This window comes from Cibotium barometz, chromosome 9, assembly GCF_041138505.1.
Source record: "Cibotium barometz isolate CiBa-2024 chromosome 9, ASM4113850v1, whole genome shotgun sequence".
Taxonomy (NCBI): domain Eukaryota; kingdom Viridiplantae; phylum Streptophyta; class Polypodiopsida; order Cyatheales; family Cibotiaceae; genus Cibotium; species Cibotium barometz.
In genome coordinates, this window is record NC_141054.1 from 26,627,066 (window position 1) to 26,636,598 (window position 9,533).

General features: G+C 36.6%; 1 protein-coding gene across 1 annotated transcript; it reads right to left on the reverse strand.

Annotated features, from left to right (window-relative positions):
• Positions 1-232: 232 nt before the first annotated feature.
• Positions 233-5,074, reverse strand: LOC147635393 (uncharacterized). The gene is made up of 4 exons (XM_086802262.1): positions 4,497-5,074; positions 4,290-4,404; positions 4,010-4,196; positions 233-309 (listed from the first exon to the last, which is right to left on the reverse strand). Exons 1-4 carry the CDS (start codon positions 5,072-5,074, stop codon positions 233-235), a joined length of 957 nt encoding a protein of 318 aa, XP_086658388.1.
• Positions 5,075-9,533: the final 4,459 nt, after the last annotated feature.

Sequence of the window (9,533 nt, forward strand, 5' to 3'; positions counted from 1 at the left end):
AAGTTTCAAGAGGATCATAGTTTTGATAAGTTGAAGGACTCTACACGAGGCTGGGTGGACAAGAAGATGCAGGCAAAAGAGAGCTCAATTGATCTCTGGATCAACAACAGGTTTGTAGCAGATGAAAGCACTCAGGTAGTGTAATCTCTCTCTCTCTCTCTCTCTCTCTCTCTCTCTCTCTCTCTCTCTCTTTCTCTCATATTTCTGTGGTATTCAAATTTCTTGCATACCTTTATGGAGGAGCCAGATCAATTTTTACAGAGGCACAATCGGAGCTACCGTGGTAGAGATGCTGCATTATCTTACTACCTGAAGAGATTATCAACTGTAAAGATTTTGATCTACCATAATTCTATGAGCCAACACGGTGTCTTAGCAAATTTCTTGTTCAAGACACTCTCTCACTTTCTTGGCGGTACAATAATACCCAAAACCATACGATAAGATAGTTCTTGTAGAGAAAGTAAGTGCATTATATATTTTTGGATACTACCCTGACTTAAGAGCTTCTAGGAGAGCTTACTTTCTTACGTACATTGCTAATGCTTTATCCTTAGGTATAGAGAATCCTGAGGAGTTAGATGAGTATGGAAAACATTTTCTACTTAGATTCAACAACCAGCACACCGTGTTAGCAATCACTACAAGCCATTGCGGGGTCTAGCAAGGGTGTTTAAATTATCTAGCGTCGCTTATACGATGACGTATACGTCGCTTACGTGATGTCTAAAAAATTTTAGAAAATTTTAGTCGTTTTTTGGAGCCGTTGTTTAAGCGAATATCTAAAACGACTGTTTTAGTGACGTTGGCATACTAAAAATCGTTACTTAAACGACGGCTAAAAAAGTTTATATCCCCGGCCCAGCCACCACGGGAGAGAGATTTGTTTATTTTCACAGTGCGCGCGGACATAAGTCTCTTGGACTAACAAGGCAGGTAGACTTGACAAGGTTACAATTTGTGTTTTGTTTGGACATCATTTTCATTCCATCTTGGTCAATTGAAGTCTTAAATAACTTAGGAGCTACATATATTTGCAAGACATTTTTTCTCTACATCATATGAGTCTAGGGTGTCGATTCAAAGGTTGTGTTCGGTTGATCTCTCCTTCATTTTTTGCATTTTGGAGCACGTACAATCTAGACATATTTAAGGATTTTGTATTTGTAATACTCTTATAGGTTTTAAAACAAATTCCTTTAAGGATAGTCAGAAGGCAATGAAGGATTCTACAGATAAACCATCCCACCCAGGTGATTTCTCTCTTCCCATCTTTAAAAGGGCATCCTAACATTCCTCTATCTTAATATTTCTCTCGATCCATCTAGCCCTATCCAATCTATTGCTAATTTGTTGTAGAAATTTGGCTTCATTTTTTAGTAATCCTCTTTGAGACTGAGGGTTATTAACTCAAAAACTCTACCCATTTTTTGGCTATTAACCTAGTCCCTCTATCTCTTAATCATTTTCATCCAAAACCCTCCCCATAATCTCCTTACCCCTCTTCCCCTCATTCGACTTAAATAGATACCCATCTGACGTCCTTTTGTTATTAAAGGTTTTCCACTTGTTTCTAATTTCCTCCCTGCTACTACATTTCTCATCTTCACTCCTCAACCCAGCTTGACATTTGAAATACCAAGTAGCCTCCTCATCAGTAAATTTCCCAATCTCCGTCTTTTTCTATAGAGTTTCTACAAGATCACCCCATCTCCTTCTTTTTTGTCTTTTTTCCTCAACTCTCAATTTCCCAACCCCTCTAATTATATCTTGCATTGCATTGGAAAAAATCTTCCATGATTCTTGTATAATGCCTCTCCTCTTGAGTCTCTCAATTGCGTCTTCTGTTTGTCTAATAAATAGTTCATCCTTGAGTAATAAATTGTTTACCCCCTTAGTTTCCTAGTAGGAAACTTGTTTAACTCAGCTTCTTCACAACCCATTGCGTGTTATCCCCATTTTTAGAGGCATATGGTCATACAGTGCAGTACTGGAATCCACATTCAATTTGAGAGTGTGAGGAACCCACACATCCTGTGGGTGCGTCTATTTAGCGAGCCAAGAGCAGTGAGCACAGAGCAGTGAGTAGAAATAAAGTCCTTGTGAAAGTGAGCAAGTAGGGGCATGGTATGATGTTAAGCGAGCATGTAATGTTAAAGAGAAGAGTGAAACCATAGTGCAACTCTATAATGAACAGAACAAAGAAGACTAAAAAAGTTTAAAAAGACTATTGCAAATAAAGCATTTTCAAATGAATGGTGCGGATATAAAAAATCACTACAAAACTCATACTAATTGGCTCGCTAAAAAGACGTTGAATTGGTCATTGAGCTACTAATAGAAACAAACTATTGTTTGCAACCACATGGAAACCACAGCGACCAGAGAGCATAGAAATCAAGCCATTAAGATGCACACCAATTTTAATAGCCATACCACTGACACAACAATATAATACTCTTTAGAAACCATAACCATAGGATTTAAAAATTTTATAATCCAAATAAAAATTGTCCAACAATCAGCTACATGCTATTGTAAAAAACATTCAGAAGCATAACATCCATCAAAACATTACTTCCAATAGTCCCAAAAAAATGATTGTCTCAATTAAAAAAAAGACTATCTCTAATGGCATTCTGATGTAGACATGTGATCCTCATAACTGCAAGAGACACAAAGAAAAGAAAATAAGCTTTATCAATACAAAATTATTCTCTACTAACATATTTATCTTTTCAACATGCATACCTTTGCTGAGTATGGTTCTAACAGGTGATCATAGATCCGCTCATCCTTGTCTAACATTATGGCATTGCGATCCATAAATGCTGCCACTAGCCCAAGAGTTCCAGTGCCAGCAAACAAATCCAAAATTGTGTCCCCAGGACGACTGAAGACGGAGACGATGTATTTGCTAAGCCGCTGACCTCTCTGACAACCGCCCCACCATGGTCTACCCTTTCTCTTCACCAGATCCTCCGATGGCACTCTTGAAAACGCACACAAACCATTAACCATATGCCATAAAGATCACCGAAAATCATTTTAAATTCTATCTTGATTTGAATGCATACATACATGTCAAAGATAAGATCTTGCCCTACATCAAGATCATCACCTAGTGCCAAATCCCTTAGTTGATCCCCATGCATCACAAAGCTTGTAGCAGGAGATGTTGAGCGAACAAAAACAGCCAATATTAGACAAGTGACCTACAAGCAAAGACACATTGGTTGTTCATGCATTTTCACCTTAAATGGGACAAAGAAGATTTGCACAAATGACAGCCCCAAAGAGAACAACACTAATACCTGGGTAGTAATCATTTGCCCCATCTTCTTCCCAATAGGTGGAGTACACCTCACAACCTGTCTATGATAAATGCCAAACCCAACGCTCTGTGCAACCTGCTCAATGGTCACTCCTTCTTCGATAGTGTAAAGGCATGTAAAGAAGCCTCGATCCGAGAGACAAGAATCAACAACTTTAAAAGTAGAGTCATACATGCCATCCCCAATCTTATTCCAATATGGAACCTTGTTTGCAACACAACCTCCAATGATGATATTTGAGGGGAAGTCTGCAAATATCAACTCCACACAGTAATCGGACCCTCTACTCTTGACATTCCCTACTGTGCAAATAACATTCATAGCATCAAGCACTTGCTTTCCCAATGAGGATGCATCCTCCATGTTCACAAAAGTAGCTGCAAGGTCCTCAATACTGACATTGAAGGCATAAATGGTTCCTATAGACAGGTTTTTGACATTTAACACACATAGTCTCAAGTCAAAACAATCGGATCACGATAGAGATGAGGTAGGAAGCTCACATACCTGGAGCTTGCAATGTCTTGGTTATGATGTCAGTTGGTTGTATCCCGCCTGCACTACTATTGGATGTCTGTTGTGTTGACTCTGCTCCCTATTTGCTTCCATTGCTCGATTCACCTCCAATGCACGATTCACTATTTCCCTCCCTAAATTCACTGGCAATGACTTACGAAAAGAAGCCGATGCAATCGATGTTGCATGTGATGTGGATGTGGCCTCATTATGATCAATTTGCTGGCTACGAAGCTCCAATATAGACTTATGTTGGCGATACAGATCAAGCTCCTCCTCAGGCACATGGTTTCTTTCAAGGTCCAACCACCACGGGCAGAAACGAGACTCTATGCTTGACATGGCCTGTTCAATGACAAACATGGGTAAACATAACTCACCCTCAATATGAACATGTTTCTCAATCATGGATTCAAAATGACAAATTCAATCACTTACTCTTCCAAGCTTCAAATCGGCATACATATAAGATTGATTGTCAACACAAAGCCACACACTAGCGAGAGGGGGTAAAATATCCAATTGGTGCTCCTCAATTTCAGAAAGCAACCATCTGCAAGCCAAAGCACAAATGATAAAACAACACACAGAAAGAAGCATGCATGTTTTTTAACAAGGAATATCTGGGTTATGTTGGAGGAAAACCTATAAACGACTCGCCGTGTAGCACTTTGTAGGCCTGGTTGATGGTCAATATCATGGCTAAATTTTATGCCTCCTTCGTGCACTTTGAAAGCCCTTTTGAAGTACTTTCTTCTGCATAGAACAACAAAAGAGGTGAATCGGCTCTCACCTGGCAACCTGACTCGATCGGCATTTTTAATATCATTTTGGATTCTCAAACCCAGCTCTGTGATCTGAAGCCAGTAGGAGTACATGTGCAGCCATTCCCTAACCTTTGTCTTATCATTTGGCATACCCTCAAGTGATCGCACTGCAGCCTGAGAGTTGTCCAATAGCTTGACAATGTGAGCCTTATCTGTGTCTCTGATGCAAGCAGAACCTATCATATTGAGCTTTTCCTCTGTGGCCACATGATTGCTTGACGCGTGCCATGGGAGGGAGAGCACTGCACACCAAAAGGCCTCACCGTTGGAGGGATCAGCAATCCTTGCATATTTTGATGTTTTTCCTCTGTAGAGAACTTCTACCTTTCGAGTTACATTCTCCCTAGCAGACTCGGCAAGTGGTCCATTTGATGCCTCATCAATTTTTTGCTCCATCTCATCCTTGAACAAGAGCCAAGTCATAATCTGGATTGGCAAATGAAGCCAACTAGGCCTTCCTCTGGCAGATGCACTCTGCATCTCTCTCTCAACCCATAGCTTGTCCTCATTGTCCAAATGTGCCATGAGAGTTGTTAGGTCGGACTCTCCCAATCTTCTTAGTTGAAATAGACGATCACCAAATGTGGTTGGCACAAATGCATAATCATGCGTCCTACAAAACAAAGAAGAAATATGTTAATATTCTTGAGTACAAACAACTTACTTGACATAGAAGGAGACTCTGATGACAAATTAACTTACTTGTTCAACCTGGACAATGAAAACAAAAGCTCACCCACATCCCTCCGCTCGAACACATAAAATTTACAGAGAACACAACAATGCATGGACAAATCCCCTTGAAACCCTGTAATAAAACACAAAATTAGGAAGGACAAAGAAGCATAAGAAACTATAACATCCAAATGAGAACTCACCTGTAGAAATGCAGTCCATCCAAGCATTGTGTCGATTATTACCATCAAGAATATGCACAATTTTTCGGCTCAAGTACGGACCCCACTCGGGGTCAAGTGCAAGAGTTTCCTCAAATTGTTGATTCACAGTCCTCCAATGCTCATCCCAAGATTCCTCCCTCTCTTGTGTCAATGGTGTCTCCTCCCCTTCCAAGTCCATAATTGATACTGTGAAAGCTCCCATGCTCTCAATGTACCCACCTAGTTTTTTGAAGCTTCGAGTAAGAGATTTATCTGTTGAGGGAGAAACCTTTCGGATTGCCTCCGTCTAGATCATCCTACAGAGAGGAACACGTGGAGGTGGAGACCTAAATTTGACTCCTATCCTATCTAAAAAGGCTTGTGGAGTAGATGTCTCTAGAATCTTCCCAAAAATATCAACCTTATTTTTTTCTGCTTGCTTCCTTCAGTTTGGGTTGTGACAACTGTTTCTTCTTGATCCTCTAGTGGATGTGTGTTCTCTTCCCCCTCTATCTCTCTCCCAGTATCCTCAGTATTCTCACCTTCATCCTCATTATCACCACCTTGAGTATTCTCACCCTCATTTTGATCACCTTTATTTTCCTCAATTGCCCCCACTACATTTTGTCCATCCTCCTCATTTCTTTCATCACTATGTAGATGCTGCCTATCCATATCCACCTCCAGGTTAGTGTCATCTATGATATGTACCGCATGCTCTGTAGTAGTAGGGTTTGAGGAGGCGGCTTGCTCCAAAGTGCTAGAAAAATCAGCTTGCCTCCTTGTGTGTCTCGATGAGCTCTCACCTGGGCCAACCTGCACACTCTTTTTCCGCTTAGCAAGAGGTAACTCATCCATTTTTGCACAACAAGAACCTTTCAAGCAAGATGCTCTAGTGAAATGACTCGAACTCATTTGAAAACCAGATAGCCATGCAAAAATACAAGAACAAATCTTCAAATAGTATTGTACTCGTATTGTATAATTAATTGATTATTTTAACAGCAAATTCAGTAATACGACACAAACTTAAAGAAAAGGTGGCACATTCACTAAAGAGATTAAATTCAGTACTGCAACACAATCATCAAACAAAGGTGGCACATTCACTATCCATGTAAGATTCCTCCCCCACCCCCTTTTTGATGTCTAGTATCTTTCCCTGTAATCAATCCCTCTTCAGAAATATAAAGACCTTGTTTCTATCTGTTTTAGCCTAGAGAGAGAAAAATATTCTAGAGAGAGAATATTCAGATTTTGAATATTTTTGGATAGAAAAATATCTCTTATAATTCAGATGAGTTCCCCTGAAACAGAAATTCAAAAAAAAAACTTTCCAATGTGCAATTGGAATTAATTGGAAATGGGTATAAAGAACCTTAGCCTAAGGGTCTAGATTTTCAGAAATTTTTAGATTATGGTCCAATTAAGGTTCCTATGGGCCAATAGCATCAATCCATGTGTAGGGAGGAGATAAATCCAATTTGTAAAAGAAGATACCCAAAAATGAGTAAATGCTCACATAAGATGAAGAGTTGAAAATGTACAAGGTTTATTAGTAAAAAACTATGAGCAATATTAAAAATATGAGATATTTTGGGTATCCAAAAATGAGTAAATGCTCACATAAGATGAAGAGTTGAAAATGTACAAGGTTTATTAGTAAAAAACTATGAGCAATATTAAAATGATTCCATTATGACACATATGTAAGGACGGGGAGTTCTTTAAAGGAGGTGCATATTTCACATAAGATGAAGAGTTGAAAATGTACAAGGTTTATTAGTAAAAAAAAAACTATGAGCAATATTAAAATGATTCCATTATGACACATATGTAAGGAAGGGGAGTTCTTTAAAGGAGGTGCGTATTTCACATAAGATGAAGAGTTGAAAATGTACAAGGTTTATTAGTAAAAAAAACTATGAGCAATATTAAAATGATTCCATTATGACACATATGTTAGGAAGGGGAGTTCTTTAAAGGAGGTGCATAATTCACATGCTTGAATGAGTATTAAACTCATAAAAATTGAGATATTTCATCTCTCCTCTCTCCTAATTCAAGTCTAGTTCCAAAAAGTTAGCTTAACTGACCTAAAAATGGTCAAAAATTGACCAAACTGATTTGGAAAATTCTAGAATCAGTTTGTTTGGTTAGGAGCTCAATTTTTCCTATAAATAGAAGCCTCCCCCTTGTTGAAAAATATATAGTGTTTATGCATCGTTACTCTACTCCACCTAAGCCAAGAACTGTGAATTCATTTAATAATTCACTAGTTTTTGGAGCTTCCCTCTTTCTTCAATCCCCATTAGTGGCTCCATCAACATACTTAACCAATTGATTGGTTGGGGGCCTCTACCGTGAACAAAGAATCAAGCAATTTGTAAGGTAATTAGTGAATATTGATCTTTTCTATAATTTCTCAATGTTTCTCTCTTCTCAACCCCTCTCAAGCTTGAGAAGCTTAATTGGTATGGTTTTTTTAATGCTATTGAAGTTAATTGGTGAATAGTAGTGAAGAGTTACATAATTTAATAAATGCTATTGAAGTTAATTTCCATTTATGTTTAAATTCTAATGGTTTTTATGTAATTTCTCTCTCTCACTCAAGAAATGGTCATACTCATGACCCATTCTCAATCCAAATCAAGCATTTCATAAAGCTTTTCCTTAACCCAAGATTAAGCTATGCTTGAGGCCAAATTAATGGATTTTTTCTATGCTTTTAGTTTAAGTATATTGATGATTCAATCCATTATGGATTAATGATCCAATTAGAGATCATTTTAATTATTTCCTTAATGATAAGCTTTATCCCTTAGAAAAATTGAGATTTATAGTCATAGCAGCAGAGCTATGGCAAAATTTCATAAAAATTATGCATAAAATAATTTCATCCAAAGCATAAAAAGAGGACTTCCTACCATATTCTAGGAATTATCATCCTAGATTAATTGTTTTATATTATGCATTATTGATTTTCAAGCATAGAGCTATGCATAAAATATTATTATTTTAACATAAAAGTGTTACTTTTATCATATTTGGATTTCATGCATAGAGGTATGCATAAAAGATTATTATTTTAACATAAAAGTGTTACTTTTATCAAATTTTAATTTTCATGCATAGAAGTATGCATAAAGGATAATTTTTTTATATTAAAAGTGTTACTTTTATCATTTTTAATTTTCATGCATAGAAGTATGCATAAAGAAAAAAATTTTATATCAAAAGTGTTACTTTTATCATTTTTAATTTTCATGCATAGAAGTATGCATAAAGGAAATTTTTTTATATCAAAAGTGTTACTTTTATCATTTTTAATTTTCATGCATAGAAGTATGCATAAAGGAAAATTTTTATATCAAAAGTGTTACTTTTATCATTTTTAATTTTCATGCATAGAAGTATGCATAAAGGAAAATTTTTTATATCAAAAGTGTTACTTTTATCATATTGGATTTCATGCATAGAGGTATGCATAAAAGTTGATTATTTTATTATAAAAGTGTGACTTTTATCATAATTGAATTTCATGCATAGAGGTATGCATAAAATTTGATTATTTTATTGTAAGAGTGTTACTTTTATCATATTGGATTTCATGCATATAGGTATGCATAAAAGATATTCTTTTTATACTAAAAGTGTGATTTTCCTCATAAATGGATTTTATGCATAACTTAGATGCATAAGAGAAATTCTTTTATTCTAAAAGTGTAATTTCCTACCAAATTGAATTTATGCATAAAAGATTGATTTTAATTTCGAAAGTGTTAGTCTCCTTAAATGGAATTTATGCATAAATAAATGTGTAGAGAAATCTTATATCAAATATAAGAATTCTCTTTAAGAAAAAAAAGATATGAAATGTGATAAGATGTGATAAGAGGTGTATGAGATGTGATAAGATTTGATAAGATGCGTATGGAAAGTGATAGGATGTGATAAGAGGTGTATGAGATGTGAAA